Here is a 20,000-nt window from a genome sequence, read left to right as displayed (position 1 = left end):
TCCCAACCTACCTATGGTCATGGAGGACTATGGGTCATGACCGAAATGACGAGATTGCAATGAAAAATTGTAAAATAGCAACGTTTGTGGAGCAACGTTGCTATTTTATAATTTCGACTCAGAAATTGTAAAATGGTAACGTATGTGTCTACAGCGGTGGGCGTGGTTTGGGCGTGGTTTACGGAGATTTTCTGTTTCTAACCCCTCCCCCTACCCTAAGATCTCAGAACGTTACCATTTTACAATTTTCGAGCCGAAATTGTAACATACTGTAGCAACGTTGCTCCAAAACGTTGCTATTATACAATTTTCTGTGAGACTGTGTTGCAATGGTTTCCTCAGGAGGGTGGCTGGCATCTCCATGAGAGACTCAGAGTAGAGCCGCTGCTCCTTCACATAGAAGAGGAGCCAGTTGAGGTGGTTTGAGCATCTGGTAAGGATACCTCCTGGTCACCTCCCAAGGGAGGTTTTCCAGGCACATCCAGCTGGGAGGAGGCCACGGGGCAGACCGAGGACCAGGTGGAGTGATTGCATCTCCACACTGGCCTGGGAACGCCTTGGGATCCCCCAGGCAGAGGTGGTTAATGTGACCAAGGAAAGGGGAGTTTGGGGTCCTCTGCTGGAACTGCTACTGTACCTCCACAACCTGACTCCGGATAAGCGGTTCAAGATGATGCTATTGGTCCTATTACAGTACATGGTCTGATTCTAGTTAGAAGATGAAAAGATGAATGAAGAGGACGAAGAAATACAAAATGGCATGCAGGAAGGCTGAAATGCCTGAATCTATTTCTACACAGCTGGTTTACATACATACACCAGGGGCCAGTTGCACCAACTGGTCTTACACTGGTCTTAAGCTAAGTTGGTCGTAACTTTACGACCTAACAGCTACGCCGGTTGCACCAAGACGGCTTAAGCCTTCTTTTCACTACGCCCAGGCGTAACTCTACGCCTGGTCAGGAGGAGGCGTAGAGCCTGCCTGTCTCCGCGGAGACCTTTTTGAGTCCTTACCGTCATCGTCGTAACACAGCCAGTTCTCCGTCTTTGAAAGCACGATGTTAGATTATAACTGACTAGTTGTGTGGCTTAGCCTTCCCAAATGTTGCCGTTAATTTTTTAGAATTTAATACATAGAATTGGGAACGTTAGCCTACATTCAATTTCATTCAGACTGTCTGTCTGGCTCAATCGCCGCCATTTTTCCCCCTGGAGCGAGGGAGGGTGGGATGAGGGAGGGTGTAGTGATGCACATACAGTAGTGGCTGATAGAGCGTAGTGGCACAGTGACGCTCCAAGCAGGTCGCGAGGCACATTTTTTGCAACATCATCCAATCAGGGTGCATTCCCTGGCAATTCACATGGACGCGCATTGCTACGACCAGCATAGTTAAGACCAGACGTAAGCCGTGTTGGTGCAACAGGCATAAATCCACTCTAAAGACTGGTCTTAACTAAGACCGACGTAGGAGTTACGACCAGGCATAGTTAAGACCACTTGGTGCAATCGGCCCCAGGAGTTCATCTTCATGGTTTCAGGCACCGCTTTTGTACTGTATGCTGTCTATTCAGCTCCATTTATCAAACAAACAAACAAAAAAGTAAAAATTCTAAGTAGGGTAAGGTTTTTTCACTTGCATTTCAAGTGAGAGAAATTGAGAGATTTCTATCTCCTTATTTTACAATACAGGAGTAGCCTACTCTTTGAAGAAAATTCTTGCTTTGGAGGAAGAAAAACAAAGTTCTTTCCTTATGCTAGTGGATAACTGGGCAAACGTAAACTATGTCACATCAAGATATTTCGTGCAGCTATGGAGTTTGGTTGCAGAATAACTGTCAACTATCTAAAACAATGGTGTAATGGTGATTTTTGACCAAAAGCACAATACAGTTTATACAGCTCCATGATAAAACATCAACAGGTGTTGGTGTCAGGTCCTCAGTAAAGAGTTAAGGGCTTCGCTCTAGAGCCACCATACATTTTGCACTGACTTTCAACAATCATACATGGAGAGACCATCATACAACAGGCAGAGAGACCAGCCATTTTCAGTAATGGCCGTGACTTTATCTATATGAACAACTCTTGCTCTCTTGCTGTTATTATGCTATCACTAGTTCTGGCCTCTTCTTCTCTACCCCTACAGTATAGGGGTTGTTGACTTGAGAAGCATTGGTCTCTTCTCTAGGCCTATTATTGTTGAGAGGCATTCTGGTCTCTTCTCTAGGCCTATAGGGGTTGTTGAGAGGCATTCTGGTCTCTTCTATTGGCCTATAGGGGTTGTTGAGAGGCATTCTGGTCTCTTCTATTGGCCTATAGGGGTTGTTGAGAGGCATTCTGGTCTCTTCTCTAGGCCTATAGGGGTTGTTGAGAGGCATTATGGTCTCTTCTATTGGCCTATAGGGGTTGTTGAGAGGCATTCTGGTCTCTTCTCTAGGCCTATAGGGGTTGTTGAGAGGCATTCTGGTCTCTTCTCTTGGCCTATAGGGGTTGTTGAGAGGCATTCTGGTCTCTTCTATTGGCCTATAGGTGTTGTTGAGAGGCATTCTGGTCTCTTCTCTAGGCCTATAGGGGTTGTTGAGAGGCATTCTGGTCTCTTCTCTTGGCCTATAGGGGTTGTTGAGAGGCATTCTGGTCTCTTCTATTGGCCTATAGGGGTTGTTGAGAGGCATTCTGGTATCTTCTATTGGCCTATAGGGGTTGTTGAGAGGCATTCTGGTATCTTCTATTGGCCTATAGGGGTTGTTGAGAAGCATTCTGGTCTCTTCTATTGGCCTATAGGGGTTGTTGAGAGGCATTCTGGTCTCTTCTATTGGCCTATAGGGGTTGTTGAGAGGCATTCTGGTCTCTTCTATTGGCCTATAGGGGTTGTTGAGAGGCATTCTGGTATCTTCTATTGGCCTATAGGGGTTGTTGAGAGGCATTCTGGTATCTTCTATTGGCCTATAGGGGTTGTTGAGAAGCATTCTGGTCTCTTCTATTGGCCTATAGGGGTTGTTGAGAAGCATTCTGGTATCTTCTATTGGCCTATAGGGGTTGTTGAGAAGCATTCTGGTCTCTTCTATTGGCCTATAGGGGTTGTTGAGAGGCATTCTGGTCTCTTCTCTAGGCCTATAGGGGTTGTTGAGAGGCATTCTGGTCTCTTCTATTGGCCTATAGGGGTTGTTGAGAAGCATTCTGGTCTCTTCTATTGGCCTATAGGGGTTGTTGAGAAGCATTCTGGTCTCTTCTCTAGGCCTATAGGGGTTGTTGAGAGGCATTCTGGTCTCTTCTCTAGGCCTATAGGGGTTGTTGAGAGGCATTCTGGTCTCTTCTATTGGCCTATAGGGTTTGTTGAGAGGCATTCTGGTCTCTTCTCTAGGCCTATAGGGGTTGTTGAGAGGCATTCTGGTCTCTTCTCTAGGCCTATAGGGGTTGTTGAGAGGCATTCTGGTCTCTTCTCTAGGCCTATAGGGGTTGTTGAGAAGCATTCTGGTCTCTTCTCTAGGCCTATAGGGTTTGTTGAGAAGCATTCTGGTCTCTTCTCTAGGCCTATAGGGTTTGTTGAGAGGCATTCTGGTCTCTTCTCTAGGCCTATAGGGGTTGTTGAGAGGCATTCTGGTCTCTTCTCTAGGCCTATAGGGTTTGTTGAGAGGCATTCTGGTCTCTTCTCTAGGCCTATAGGGTTTGTTGAGAAGCATTCTGGTCTCTTCTCTACGCCTATAGGGGTTGTTGAGAAGCATTCTGGTCTCTTCTCTAGGCCTATAGGGGTTGTTGAGAGGCATTCTGGTCTCTTCTCTATGCCTATAGGGGTTGTTGAGCTGCATTTTGGTCTCTTCTCTTGGCCTATAGGGTTTGTTGAGAGGCATTTTGGTCTCTTCTCTAGGCCTACAGGGGTTGTTGAGAGGCGTTCTGGGACATAGGAAGTAGGGGTAGGAAATCACTAACTCACGAGCTGCTCATGTTGCTTGTTTCCTTCTCCTTTACATGTGACTAGGGTCATGTGATATGCTTGTAGTAGAGTTGATACATATAGCTCTAATTAGTAAGGTGTTACTTCAGTAACGTGTAGAGTTCACACCAAAAAGCAAACGGTTGATGGTCTCACAGTAAAATCACTAACTCTGTGTTGGTGGCAGTGGTGACATATCAATGTTTTCTTAAGCATTTTGGAAAGTATTTTCTGACTTATAGATAACTCAAAGCTATTGTAAAATGCAATGACTTGTACATGGTTTATGGTTTTGTGTATGGTTTGTTCAAATTTTAATTGAGGGCAATTTGATCGGTAAGCCTTCTGCTAAATCATCTGTATGTAGATGTAACAGGTGTTATCTTTATTGTCTCCCACCGGTCAGAGACCAATGGGGGACACATATGCATTGGTCTCTGTCCCTCTGTCTGTCCGTCACACTGTAATGTCACAAATGTCCCAATGTAAAGTCCCAGAGCAACCACATTTGGCAGGTGGGTTCCTATAGCCCCCACTAAGGCAAGGCCAGACGCCCATATGTCAACAGATGGTGGCACTATGGCAACTTGATGTGTTGGCCTATAACTTCTGAACTGTATGGGCCACAATCAAATGGATGTGGGTGGTGGGAGGTGGAGTGTGCAGGAAGGGGCCAGGGCTAGGGAAAAGGATCCATAGCGAGTGATAAGAAGGTCGTAGAGATTCAGGGTTAGAGGGGTGGGTAGGGGGAGTGGCTAGGAGTATGTGGGTGGGTTAGGGGTTGTTGAGGTACGCTCCAAACATTGCCTAAAGTGCCATATGTTGAATGGCCACACCACTGTGCCGTGGGCTTCAAGGTATTTGTAGTTTGTGTTATGTGAAGCTCCTTGTATTTGCCTTGTGTATGAAATGTCCTATATAAATCAAGTTTGTCTTGACTACAGTATTTAGAGCCTGTCACTACTGCTCCTATTCAAAGGGAATGCTTTTCCATTTGGATGTCCTACTTAACCTGTCATTTCAAGGCTCTGAACCTGACGCATGCATGCTGAATTTGAGGTACCCATGCACTTTTATTTTGACATCTCCCACTGACTCTCTCTCTCTCTCTCATGAATGATTCAGAGAACAGTTCCTGTACCTGCCTCTCTCTGTAAGAGTCGCTAAGCAACTGAAATGCTATCCCAGGCCTTGAAAACCACAGAAACAGAGACACACAGACCTACACACACACAACAGACACACACACACACACACACACACGGGCAGCGCACACACACACACACACACACACACACACACATGCACACACACACATACTTGCCCTGAGGGTGAATGCCTGTGATCTGTTTTCTGTAGGACAGTGGACTTCCCCAGGTGATTATGTCCAAACCTTCGTCCAACGTCAAGGCCCTTCAGGTATGTGTGTGTGTGTGTGTGTGTGTGTGCATATCTGTGTGTGTGACACTAAAACCTTGTATTAGTCCGATGTGAGTGTGATGTACTGCATGGATGTAACCTATTTTGGGTATAGGCAGAATGCAGGAAAATAGCATAATTCTTTATTTATACAGAGTCTACATTTCAACAGCTTATTAGTGGACATTCAACAATTCAACTGTTTGGCTTTGTCTGTAGATGTTGTTTTAAAAGCTTTTTTTTTTTTTTTTTTTTTACATTTTATTTTAAATTCTTATAGAACAACATATGAACAAGACAAACAGGCTCAGACACAGGAAAAGAAAGAAAAGAAGATACATACATCATCAACATTCACCATTACAACATGGTGCTACCAGCCGCATAAGGGTTTTAATAGCTTATTAGCTGAGTTTCAACAAACAGATTCTGCTGTTTGCTTCCCATTCCACACACCTGCACCTAGTGTAACATGTCGGTTTCAGGAATTGTCACAGATCAAATCTGTTGAACATCTGGTAAGCAGAATATTGTTTAAATGTCAACTAATAAGCTGTTGACATGTTACAAATAATCTGTAGACTCTGTAGGCGGACTATCCAAATTAAGTGTTAGCCTTTATTTCAAAACACCATGGCCAAGTATTGTGCTCATGTCATTATCACGGACAGGGCTTTGATTTCCACTCTGGCAACTTATGCTAACATGTAAGGTACTGAAATGAAGATACCCAGAAGACAGAGATATTTCCACATTGAAGTATTTATTGGTAAAGGCAGATATAGTATTGTACTTTTTGATCTCATCTAGAGTTCAGACTGTGCATATTTCAAGGCTTTAATAGTGCAGGGCTTTAGCAAGGCGAAGCGATGCAGAGTTGTCTGTATGCAACCCAATCGCCAGAATAAAACATTGGCATTTTACATGTCTGAAAACCAAAATATTGACAATATCAACAAAAATTTGAAACAAAACATCTGATAAATTTTGGAAAGAAAAAAAAATCTAAACTGTGGCATCTATAATCTCAACGTAAATTTGAAATAGAATGCAGGTTAATTTGAAAACCTTGTTGCCTTTCCAACGTTAAATGCAAATAAAACAACTTTGGTTATGTTTAGGCAAGTACAACTTTGGTTAGCAACTTGGTTATTATGTGTAAAAATATGAAGCAACTTGGTTAAGGTTAAGGTCAGGTTAGGGGACTACAAACACAAATACACATTTGGAAGGCTCTGGCTCAAGTAATCTTCTCAATGTCAGCACAGTTTCATATGAAAAGGATCTAAGGTGGTTGGGGTTAAAACGTAAAAACCCAACGTGCCTTGCTTGGGAGTCGAACATAAGACGAAAATCTTCATCAAAACTTGCCATCTTCAGTGTGAGGGTGCTAGTTGGCTAGCTAGTGTTGTTGTTGTTTCACAGCGGCAGAGACGGGGAAGGGAAAGGGATTTCCCTTCGCTCTGACTGAAATGGTCGGAGCCAATGGCAGAGCAGCTTATCCCCGCAGCCTGCTTCCAGTCAGTCAGACTAATCCCACTCCTACCCTTAGGCGCCAGAGACGTACTTCAACATGACAGTCACTAGACTCGACGTGTATAACGTTAATATTCACGTATCTAGAAACGTGCTACGAAACGTATTTTGGTTCAGGAATGTGCATATTATTCATTTCTGTGGATTCAACAAACGTACAATGCTGACATTTTATCCTGGCGACTGGGCTGGCATATGTGTGTGTGTATGTGGAAATGTGTGTATGTGTGTGCTCTTGGTTGTGTGTACGTGTGTCGGAGAGGGTTTCTTACATCGTCTCTCTTCTCATTGTGCTCATTGTCTCGTCTAACCATGGGATAGGCAACAGGACAGAGGATAATAAATACTGCTACAGTACCAACACCAGCTTCATAGTTCACACTCCAACCCTTGTTCTGGAGAGCTAATTAATCTCAGCACACATCACAGGCTTACTTCACCGTTTTGATCTAAAATCTTTCATTAACTACTTGTTAATACTACCTGTGCAGGGAAAGAAACCAGGCACACAATGAAGTACCCTACAGTTTAGAATAGAAACCACCTGGAAGTAGTTGATTCCCTGCCATAATGGCTGTTAGAACTATTAAATGTACCAAACCACACCCAAAAAGATAGTATTTAATTAACACTAGTAATTATAGCATAATAGTATTATTTGGTTAGTGGCTGCATGGCATTTCGCTCCCTGGCTGCAGGGTGAAATTCAAATTTCTACGTTTGTGTGGGTTTTGTTTGGGCTGAAAAATTCCCCTTCTCTGACGGTAATGTGACAGTTGATTGATCTCCAGAGGGGAATTCTCCTGTTACTTGCCCTCCTCTGTGGAGGATACACTGCAGGCTCAGCTACAGAGCAGCCTCCTCTGTGGAGGATACACTGCAGGCTCAGCTACAGAACAGCCTCCTCTGTGGAGGATACACTGCAGGCTTAGCTACAGAACAGCCTCCTCTGTGGAGGATAACCTGCAGGCTCAGCTACAGAGCAGCCTCCTCTGTGGAGGATACACTGCAGGCTCAGCTACAGAACAGCCTCCTCTGTGGAGGATACACTGCAGGCTTAGCTACAGAACAGCCTCCTCTGTGGAGGATAACCTGCAGGCTCAGCTACAGAACAGCCTCCTCTGTGGAGGATAACCTGCAGGCTCAGCTACAGAGCAGCCTCCTCTGTGGAGGATACACTGCAGGCTTAGCTACAGAACAGGCTCCTATGTGGAGGATAACCTGCAGGCTCAGCTACAGAACAGCCTCCTCTGTGGAGGATAACCTGCAGGCTCAGCTACAGAGCAGCCTCTTCTGTGGAGGATACACTGCAGGCTTAGCTACAGAACAGCCTCCTCTGTGGAGGATACACTGCAGGCTCAGCTACAGAACAGCCTCCTCTGTGGAGGATAACCTGTAGGCTCAGCTACAGAACAGCCTCCTCTGTGGAGGATAAACTGCAGGCTCAGCTACAGAACAGCCTCCTCTGTGGAGGATAAACTGCAGGCTCAGCTACAGAACAGCCTCCTCTGTGGAGGATAACCTGTAGGCTCAGCTACAGAACAGCCTCCTCTGTGGAGGATAAACTGCAGGCTCAGCTACAGAACAGCCTCCTCTGTGGAGGATAAACTGCAGGCTCAGCTACAGAACAGCCTCCTCTGTGGAGGATAACCTGTAGGCTCAGCTACAGAACAGCCTCCTCTGTGGAGGATAAACTGCAGGCTCAGCTACAGAACAGCCTCCTCTGTGGAGGATAAACTGCAGGCTCAGCTACAGAACAGCCTCCTCTGTGGAGGATAACCTGTAGGCTCAGCTACAGAACAGCCTCCTCTGTGGAGGATAAACTGCAGGCTCAGCTACAGAACAGCCTCCTCTGTGGAGGATAAACTGCAGGCTCAGCTACAGAACAGCACCCTTTCAAAATACCTTCTGTCTGGTGAGGACATCATCGATTCCACAGGAGTGTGACAATGACAGTGGAGGATGGGCTTTGATGCCGACGACCGGGGTTCGATCCCCAGCGTTTTCAAAGTACATTCAATCATAAGCCACATTACACATTTTTCTCATTAACCCTATAACCCAAACCATGTCTCTAACCTAAGTTGTTTTAGTTACTTAACCACCACAACACAAATTGTGGGCTATGGAGGTGTCGTGGCGTCGGGGAAATTACGAAAAAGCGGTACCCAGTGCATTAACGAGTGATGCCAAGCGGGGTCCTAACCAAACTCGTCAGTATTTGACAACTTGGGAGAGAGAATGTGTTGGTCTTTTCCAGCTAGATTCAGTGCCTTGCTCAATGGCACTTCAGCAGGGCAGGTGCTTGTTGACATGGGGCTTGACCACCAATAGAAAGTCTCCAACTCCACTGAAGTTCACAGGACCACTCGTAGCTCCATCTCATCCTTCTACCAAATGAGTGAAGTTGATGGTGCCATCTTTTTATAGCTCCAAAAACAGATTTTCCCCAAATGGCTTGTGCAGCGTGATGCAAGTGTTTCATAGCCAACAGAATGCACTGTGGGTCCTAAAATACATGATTTACCCCATTATCTGCTCTATTTTAACTGTGGGTCCCAAAATAGAATATTTACCCCATTATCTGCTCTATTTTTCTCGCTGACAATGTGCTGGTCCAAGTGTGCATCCTAAGCACAATCTAAAAGGTGTGGAACATGAGGGAAATACCAGAAATTAGACTTTTGGACCTGCGGAGCAATCGATCGACTCCAAAACACTGGGATAATGCTGCACGGGCTGTTGGGAGAAATTTGATTGGAACTGTAAAAAGGATGACCTTTGAATGAATTTGAACAGCTTGGGAAAAGGCAGAGATGGTGGTGGTCCTGCCGTTTTCAATGGAGTTTCAACAGACATGGAGATGAGCAGATAAAAGACAGAATTTTCACTTTGGGAGTGAACTATTCATTTCATCTTTGGTTGTGCTCAGTGGAATGTCAGAAGGTGATTGCAAACAGCACACTCAGCATAAATCGGTACTAAAATCCATGCCAAAGCAACATGTATACAAATTTCTGCCAACATGCTGTGGATGAGGGAATTTTGTCCAACACTTTTCGTTCCATCGCTGTAACTTAATCTCTCTCTGGGAAAAATATAACTCTCGCATATGAACAACAGCCTCCTTTATACAGCGTGCGTTTCTCCAGGACCAGGGTTGGTGACACATGCCACACACTCACACTCTGTACAACTGTACAATATGAGGCTAATATATACAATACGCTACGCTACAATACAATACAAAACACATCACATCCAATGACAGGACGTCTGAGCAGGCTGCATTATAGTAACATCAATTTAGCAGGCAGACTCTCATCTCTGAGCTGTGTGTGTGTGTGTGTGTGTGTGTGTGTGGGAGGGGGGGGGGCTTCTGTCATAGGCTACTTTCTGGGACAAATTTCAGACTTATGAACACAAGCTGTGTCCCCAATTTGGAAAAAGGCTGATTTTTGGGTCAGTGGTTTGAGGGTTAGATTAAAGTTAGGGTTAGGGTTACATTAAAATTAGGGTGAGGGTTAGATTAAAGTTAGGGTTAGATTAAAGTTAGGGTTAGGCCATAGACCGTATAGTAAATGTGGACGTATGCTACCATGATGTCACCCATTGGTTTGTGGACTCCCATTTTGAAGCCTCTGGGTTGCTATTTGGAGGTAGCAGTAATGTAAATTTGGATGAGAAGAGCCGCAGCGCGGCCTGCTATTGGTCCACGATCAAGGAGCTAAGCAATCACTGGACAGGCAACCTGTCAGTCACGCCCCAAAACATAGTCAGCTTTATCATCTATTTGACTATAAATGGGATCATCATTTACTAAATGAACATCATGCTGTGTTGAAGAAGACTTGATACTAGCGATTAAGACCATAAACTCATTAGGAAAGTGTTTACTGAGGCCATAAATCAAGTGAGGATCATTTCCCCATTGACTTCCATACAATCTGACTTCTTTTTGCAGACAGTGGAGTTGCCTCATGCAGACAATTCAGAAGAATGCTGGTTTAAGCATCTCCGCATTGGCTTCATTTTTAACAAACCGGGTTACCCCCTTCAGTTAGGCAAGTAGTGGTTATGACTATGGTTAGGGTGGTCTCCAGCGAATGAATGTAAGTCTATGTAATGTCCCGAAAAGTGGCCATGATCCGGTGTGTGTGTGTGTGTGTGTGTGTGTGTGTGTTAATTTTCATAAAGACACAGGACTCTTTATGGACACGATCAAACCAGGAAGTGGTGGTCATAATCAAAACAGAGGGTTTTGAGGAAACAGCAGGGGCACACACAGACGCTCACTCGCTCACACACACACACACACACACACACACACACACACACACACACACACACACACACACACACACGCACACACACACACAAAAGTAACTTAAGTATTGGTTTGGGTGTTGAAAGCAGCATCTCATTGGTTGCTCTTGCTGTCCGTCAGGCTAATTTGAACATCCCGATGGGAGCTCTGCGTCCAGGGGCGGGACATCCTGTCAGAAGGAGAGAGGAGACAGCAGACACAGAAGAGGTAAGGTAACACAGAACACACACACACACACACACACACACACACACACACACACACACACACACACACACACACACACACACACACACACACACACACACACACACTCACACTCACACTCACTCACTCAGTGGGTTGGGTAATTGAAGTAATTGGGTAATTAGGTGAGTACTTGTAGGGGTGTAATGTAGGCTTAGGCTATTCTAAATACAACAAATCTGCACTGTATCTCATTACAGATTACAGATGCTTGTAAAAAAAAAAAAGTTAGGGTTAGGAAGATTTTGTTTTGTATGCAAACCACAAATACATTTCCTGAACTGAAAGTAATCAAAATACATTACAGAGTAATGCATTGGATTGTTAGTGATCACAATCTTCATGAGGTAGCTAAAATGTAATGGAATAATACAGTTTGGGCTTGGTGATTGATTTGAAAAACCAATATGTCATTTTACTACATTTACTGTAGTAGTTTATCAAAGCAGTAGTAGTCAACCAACAAACCTCATTCAAACACATTCACAGTCATCAGCCACCATACAAGCAGCTTTGATGTGAGACATGCAACCCATTTTCAGTGTCTCTCTCTGATTGGATGTGGCTGCCTGATTGACAGCCCCCCTCCCCAGACCTCCCCCAGGCCACGGCCCATACGCCAGAGGAGAAGAAGATGTTGCCGGGCGCGGTGAAACTGCCCGGTCCTGCCGTCGACCTATCAGAGCTGCAGAACGTCAAGAGTGAACTACGATGGGTCACCAAGGACTAATAGGAAGGTAGGTCTACTGCAGTCACTCTTAAAGGGGAATAGCCCCTGACTTTCAGCTGTGAAATTTCAAGAATTTCACTGCAAAATAAGATTCACACTGTTTGAAAAAATAAATACATAAATACATAAATTATTAATTAAACAAAATGATGACGGCACAAAACATAAATCGTAACACTTTACAATAAGTGTACATTAAAGGAGAATTCATTTTTACAACCTGGACCTTATTTCCACTTCCAGCTGTAATTTTGTTTTAAACTCACCCTGCACAGATATTTCTGAAAACGATTCACTACAAAGCTAGAATGCGCCGAGCAACGGCCTAGGACAGAGGCCATAGGGGCACCCGCAAACCGTTCATTACGTCTTGTAAATAGCTTATTTTCGGCTCATCGGCTCATATCCTTATTATATGATACTGGCATTAATGTGAGATGCTCTATTTACCTCTGTCAGCCTGCTGTCACATCTGGGGACTGTGTAACCAAGTCCCACGAGAGTCTCACATCAGTTGAGAGTTGCGAGTTCAGCTGCAGTCGATCAAGCCGCCATGTTTTGCTTGGAGTAAAGACTGTAGATATTTATCTGATTTCTAGAATATGGACGATGCATTTGAATTCAATGGCCGCCCATATTTATTTGAGCCGGAATAACGTTATATGGATTACAAACTGAGGCGCGGGGGCAAAACAGGAGCTTCTACCTCTACCAATGTGATGGACAGCAGACAGAAACAGGGTGAACACGCTGGTTGCAGCAAGGTAAATACAGTGTTCATTTTCTCATCATCTCTAATAAGGATATGAGCCGCTGCATGGCAGAAAATAAGCTATTTATTTACAGGATGTAATGCACGCTTTGCAGGTGCCCCTATGGCCTCTGTTCCAGGCTGTTGATCGGCGCGTTATGTATTTATGTGGACAGACGCAGCCCCATGTGTGTATTTTCATCGTTAGACATTGTTTACACTGTGTTCTGTGTTTATGTGGTTGAGTGAGCTTGACAATACATGGAGAGAGAGAGCGCGCCAGAAAACTGTTGAAAAGCAGGGATTAAAAGTTTCACAGCGGTTATGTTATAAAGGCACAAATGAACACACACCTTATCTTATATAAAATAAACGAACACACACACACACACACACACACACACACACACACACACACACACACACACACACACACACACACACACACACACACACACACACCAGCATTTTGGCAGACAATTTAAGTCATATCATTCACCCAAAGACAGAATGAGAAGCAGAGTATATTTTTCTGGTTTTTGAGTCAGTTAGTACAGCTAATTCTCCACTAAACCTCAGCAGACATGTTCACGACAGGAGATTTGTTTTACTAAAATGGCAAAGCATATCAGTGTTGTTGTTGTTGTTGCTGCAGATCAGGCAATAAAGTTCCTCAGAAGAAAATGCAAATGGAAGCAAAACCAAGGGACCACAAAATAGTTTTTGAATAGGACTTTCATGCAAAACACCAAATTGACTCACACCTCATTTTGTCATACAGTAGCTGCTGGATACGGCTATTGAATCGTCAACATTGTTAGAAATAGAATTGGACTATTTTGATGAGCTGCTTTGCCTTCTGTTTGCACTGTAGACTACTGAATCTAATGGGATCATGATCATGAATTAAAAAGAGTATAACCATTAACATACATCACATGGTGACAAAAATACATTTATGCACTATTTTAGATGTTGACACTTTTCCATATTTAAATGTTCTAAAAATGTAGGCTATGGGATGCTACTGTTTAATGTTGTTGTTTCCCAGCTCATTTTAAAATCTGATCCTGGCAGGAGATATGGGGATGTGTTGATGTGTGGACTTACTGAACATCAGTGTCACTATGTCAGTGTAACAGTATGTGGATTTGAATGCACAGTGTGACTTGCCTTCACAGTAATAACAACATGCAGTGCTCAGCGTTCACCACAGGGGGTCAGTGTGGTCTGCGGAGTGTTGTTTGACTCAGGAGGAGTGGGTTGTGTTGTTGATGCCTCTCTGTGTGTGTGGGCAGTAGGGTTTGAGTCAGGCTCTATTTATACACGTGTGAGTGTATGTCTTGGAAGGAGAGAGTGGGAGAGAGCAGTGGGTCAGAATCTGTGATGCTGTGACTTTCAGCGGGACACATACACCACAATATCAAAGTACCTCCCTGCCCTGCCCAAGCCATGTGGGTGTGCTGTGTGTAGGAGAGAGAGAGAGAGAGACACACACAGTTACGGAGCCCCTAAAGTATATAATTAAGCAATATAGCATGAGAGCCAGTGTGTTGTGAAGAATATATCCCCCTGATCAGCTGTTATCCCACGAGGCCGCAGGCCGAGTGGGATAACTGCTGAGCAGGGGGATATATTCCACAACACACGCAGCTCGAGTGCTATATTGCTTTTATAAAACGGTTTCCAAGTATGATAATATAATAATAATAATAATACTATAAGTCCGACTCCGACTGGCATGTCATTCTGATAGAGTCAGTTGAAACACTACTGTAAGGCGGGACCACAAGAACATGCGGGTGATTTGATTGGATCGTTCTGGAGACTGAAGTTGACATTGGCCAATCCTGGCGCTTGCTGAGTAGCTGAGAGCTTTCTGGAATCCCCGACAGGCAGCTCAGCGCAGCGTTGCATTCTCAGCGCTTGCTGAGAAGCTGAATGCTTTCTGCAAAGCCGACACCAACTAACGTTACGGGGTTAAATGCGGGGTTAAATGCGGGGTTAACAGCCTTTCTTTTGCAAAGAAGACATTAGCCCGCATCTATTCTTGTACAAAACATAATTTTCTGCGAAGTATTAGTAAAGTTATAAGCGAAGATCGATTCACAAGGATCTGACAGCTGTCTCCGCCATTTTTTTTCTTCTACGTTGTCATTTGAGGTAAGCCTTATTATTACTCTCTTAGTAAGAGAGTTGCCATGGCAACCAATAACCCATGGCCATGGGTTATTGAACTCGGTTACTGGAATTATACAATGGCTGTGAACCAATCAGATTGCTTGATTTGAGAGAGCCGTTTTATAAGTAGAATTATAAAACGGCTCTCTCAAATCAAGCAATCTGATTGGTTCACAGCCATTGTATAAATCCAATAACCGAGTCCAATAACCCATGGCCATGGGTTATTGGACTCGGTTATTGGTTGCCATGGCAACTCTCTTACTAAAAGCCTTTGGTTTCAAAAAAAACAAATGGCGGAGACAGCTGTCAGATCCTTGTGAATCGATCTTCGCTTATAACTTTACTAATACTTCGCAGAAAATGATGTTTTGTACAAGAATAGACGCGGGCTAATGTCTTAACCCCTCTCTCGCGCGCCCTCACTCTTAACCCCGCATTTCTAAATAAGACGTAACATTACTTGGTGTCGGCATACGGCTCTGGTGTCGGGCTTTGCAAAACGCTCTCAGCTTCTCAGCAAGCGCCAGGATTGGCCAATGTCGACTTCAGTCTCCAGAACGATCCAATCAAATCACCCGCACGTCTATCTTCTTGCTAGAGGTCCCGCCTTACAGTAGTGTTTCAACTGACTCTATCAGAATACAATGCCAGTCGGACTTATAGTATTATTATTATTATATTATTATACTTGGAAACCGTTTTATAAAAGCAATATAGCACTCGAGCTGCGTGGTGTTGTGGAATATATCCCGCTGATAAGCTGTTATCCCACTCGGCCTGCGGCCTCGTGGACTGCGGACTGCGCCTGCGGACTCGGCCTGCGGCCTCGTGGGATAACAGCTTATCAGCGGGATATATTCTCCACAACACACTTGCTCTCGTGCTATATTGCTTAAGTATATAATTTTGTCCCACTATATATTTTGTCCCACTGATGTCATCAGTGTTGTCCTAAGGGGGCACACACAAGGCATTGTGACATCACTGATGATGTCATCAGTGATGTCATAAGACTTATGATGTCATCAGTGATGTCATAAGAGGGGGCACACATCCATCCATCCACAAACCCACCCACCCACCCACTGATGATGTCATCAGTGATGTCATAAGGGGGCACACACACAAGGAGGCATTGTGACATCACTGATGATGTCATCAGTGATGTCATAAGACTGATGATGTCATTAGTGATGTCATAAGGGGGCACACACACACCCGCACACATGTAAACTTAAGGGCAATAACATTTTGTGAACAACACACGCGCATGCGCCAATAGGGCAGGCGAGGTCACGCAGCGGTGCAGTGAGGTGCGTATGCGAGCTGCAGGGCCTGCAGCGTGGGTTAGGCCATGCAGTGGGCGAGCATACGTGTAGCATACGAGATGCCTAGTGTATATATATATATAACTAGGGATCTCGCGCGCTACGCGGGCTTGTCCTGCAGCTCGCTGAGCTGCCCCTGTAGCTCGCCAAGCTGGCCCTGCAGCTCGCTCCTTGCCTGCAACTCGGCTGCTGTGTGGCCAATGAGACCAGCATCACTGATGATGTCACAGTGGGACAGTGGGACAGACAAACAGACAGACAGATAGAGCCCCAGCTCGCATTTTATATATTGATTATATATATATGGTAACGCTTTATATTAAAGTTATATTAATCAGCATTAATTAATAGGTAATAAGTCTCTTATAAGGTGCTTATTAACACTATTATATGTTAATAAGGCTATATAAGTGTTAATAATCACGTCATAAATGTGTTTATTGGTAGCTTATAAGACATTTATAAGCACTTTATAAGCACCTTTAGTAGCCGGTTTTGTTGCTTTATTAAGCTTAATAAATAGTTTGTTATTACCTTATTAGCAATTAACTATGCACTTATTAACAGTTAACTATGCTTTTTGCAGGTACCGGATCTAAAGCGAGAACAGTGCCTTATTAAGGTTAATAAATCCTTTATTATGCAATTAACAGTTAACTATATGGTTTTCACAGCTCACCTAGTGGGAAGGAGCACTATGTGCTCAAGGTTGATAAAATGTATAATAAAAATAAAAATTTAGGCAATTGGCTAAGGAGGTGGCTAGGGAGGTGTGGGTGGTGGGACGGGGTGGCAAGGGAGGGGGGTGGGTGAGTGAAATGGGGCAAGTGGCGCTCTAGGGTAAATGTTTGCACTTGTTTTTATTTAAAGGCAATCCTGTGAAGTGAATTCTCCTACATTCAGTTATTGATAATTGCACATGCTGTATCAGACAGAATGATAATGTTGTAAATGTAAATGATAGATTGTACATGCTACATGTTGAAAGACACAATTCTATTTTATAATGTATTTTTTTAAACCCACCTCAGTGTTTGTTATGATGCTAGAATGTAAATGCCACATGTTGAAAGACACAATTTTATTTTTTATTGTATTTTGTTTTACCTACCTCAGTTTTTGGTACAAATTTGCACTATTTGGAAAGGTTTTACAGCCATTTTGGTTGTACAATGTACAGTGTACAGTTTTGCAGTACTTTAAAGAGCCGCCTTAAAGTGTGCTTTTGTCCTTCCCTGCTAAAACATTAGGAGCTGTGAAAACCATAGTTAACTGTTAAAAAGTGCCTAATAAATTGATTTATTAACCTTAATAAGACACTGTTCTCGCTTTAAATCTGATACCTCAAAAAAACACAAGTGCATAATAATAAAGTTGCAAGACCTTATATACTCCAATATCCCGCTCAAACATTCTAAGTCTAAGTTTGGCAACATTATCACTGAGTTGATTTCTGTTTGGCAAAGCATAAATACGTTTTGTAAAATAACCCACAACTGGTACCTTCATTCTCCCATTTTCCGTAACTATGGTCTCCAATTAGGGGGGCGTCCAATTTCATTTCCTCTATGGAGTAATAATGGTGTTCACTCCCTCCATGACATTTCTGATGTGGGGGGCCTCCGCTCATTCCAAGACATTCAGAATCAATTTAACTTACCTGGAACCTCTTTCTTCTTTTATCTACAATTGCGCACAGCAATGCGTACCTATGGTGTACCTTGGGATGACCTGGGTACCCATCCATTCCACACAGTACTGATTAAACCCAATGGTCTCGTCTCTTCTATTTATGCCTTGCTGGCAAAGGCTTCCCTTAAAGGCCGGCTTTACCGTGAAAAAAAAAAAAAAAATGGGCCAGGTGACGCGTTTCGACGCGAAACGCGTCACCTGGCCCATTTTTTTTTTTTTTTTTTTTTTTTTTTCCATTTTTTTTTTTCTCTGGCTGTGAACAAGCAATTTCAAAAATTTCAACGGATTCGAAATTTAAGATTTTTTAAGAATTAATATATATCCATATATATTCACGGTAAAGCCGGCCTTTAAGCCTCTACCCCTTAATAGGGTGTGGATGGCGGACCTTCCTCCTAATGTCAGTAATCTGAATTGGGAACTAGTCTGGCAGAACACACTGCTCTCTTCCAGAAATCCTAATCATCAAGTTATTCACCTTAATTTTATTCACCATACATATTATACTCCTCGCATGCTATATAAATTCAAAACCTTACCATCTCCTAACTGCTGCTTATGCACTCATAACACTTTGGGCACTTTCCTCCACATGGTATGGGAGTGCCCAGGGATTGTAGATTTCTGGAAGGAGGTCTGTGATGTGCTGTCCATCATACTGTCTAAAGCAATTCCTTATTTACCATCTGTTCTTTTACTTAATGACACCTCTAACTTAGACCTTTCTATTACTCAGAGACGCCTCCTGCTGGCTGGCCTCACAGCTGCAAAAAGGCTCATAGCCTGTAGATGGAAGCCTCCTCACACTCTGTCTGTGCAGAAGTGGCTGCTGGATTTCATTGATGTAACCATCATGGAACGCTGGGCGGCCGATATGCACCATGCTAAACCAGATAATATTATTTGCTGGAATCATACCATTAATGTCCTTAAGTCTTTGTTATAAATAAATGTATCTTGTTCTTCCACGGGGTCCTTGGGGTGAGGGGGGGGGGGTATGGGGGGTGGGTGGGTAGTGATAGAAGGATTGTGCAAAATTGGGTGGGGGGAGGGGCATCATAGGGACTTAAAACACGCTATTTAACAAATTTGTATTTGTATATTTTTGGTTAAACTTCCCTTGCCCTTCCCTTTTCTCATTTATTCTTGCTTATCAATGTTCATTGGTCATCTGTATTGATCCAGGGGAGAATAATAACCCAGTGTTTGGTGTTCTTATCTCGTTTTTCCCAATTCGAGAAGATATGTTTAACTCCTCTCTTTGGTTTGATGTTGATATAACCACATTCTTTCCTTGTTTTGTTTTGTTTTTATTTAATGAAAATACCAATAAAAAATTGATTAAAAAAAAGGGCATAATAAAGGATTTATTAACCTTAATAAAGCACTGTTCTCGCTTTAGATCCGGTACCTGCAAAAAGCATAATAAGTGCATAATAAAGGATTTATTAACCTTAATGAGGCACTATTCTTGCTTTAGATCCGGTACCTGCAAAAAGCATAGTTAACTGTTAATAAGTGCATAGTTAACTGCTAATAAGGGAATAACAAACTATTTATTAAGCTTATTAAAGCAACAAAACAGGCTAGTAAAGATGCTTATAAAGTGCTTATAAATGTCTTATAAGCTACGAATAAACATGTTTATGATGCTATTATTAACACTTATTATAGCTTTATTAACATAATAGTGTTAATAAGCACCTTATAAGGGCCTTATTACCTATTAATTAACGCTTATTAATAGAACCTTAATATAAAGTATTACCGTAATGAGGGCAATCACCTAATTACAAATACAGCTCCATCACCCCCTGACGCCCCCCCCCCCCCTGATCCCCCTGACCGCACGCAC

The 20,000-nt window shown here is 43.3% G+C and overlaps 1 protein-coding gene across 5 annotated transcripts in view; it reads left to right on the top strand.

The window, feature by feature from the left end:
• smpx (small muscle protein X-linked) overlaps positions 1–20,000 on the top strand; it is a 25,381-nt gene that overhangs the window by 4,055 nt on the left and 1,326 nt on the right. For 4 of the 5 annotated variants that reach the window (XM_083632372.1, XM_083632370.1, XM_083632371.1 and 1 more), the window contains 3 exons: positions 5,292–5,351; positions 11,335–11,421; positions 12,041–12,197. In XM_083632372.1, coding sequence (XP_083488498.1) covers positions 5,316–5,351; positions 11,335–11,421; positions 12,041–12,190 — 273 coding nt within the window. In that variant the 5' untranslated portion in view covers positions 5,292–5,315 and the 3' untranslated portion in view covers positions 12,191–12,197. The remainder of the gene's footprint in view (positions 1–5,291; positions 5,352–11,334; positions 11,422–12,040; positions 12,198–20,000) is intronic. The other variant, XM_083632374.1, reaches the window with a different exon arrangement.

The sequence above is a fragment of the Poromitra crassiceps genome (assembly GCF_964638095.1).
Source record: "Poromitra crassiceps genome assembly, chromosome: 2".
NCBI lineage: Eukaryota > Metazoa > Chordata > Actinopteri > Beryciformes > Melamphaidae > Poromitra > Poromitra crassiceps.
Note: the sequence above shows the minus strand (reverse complement) of the source record. Positions and strands in the feature narration are given on the sequence as shown.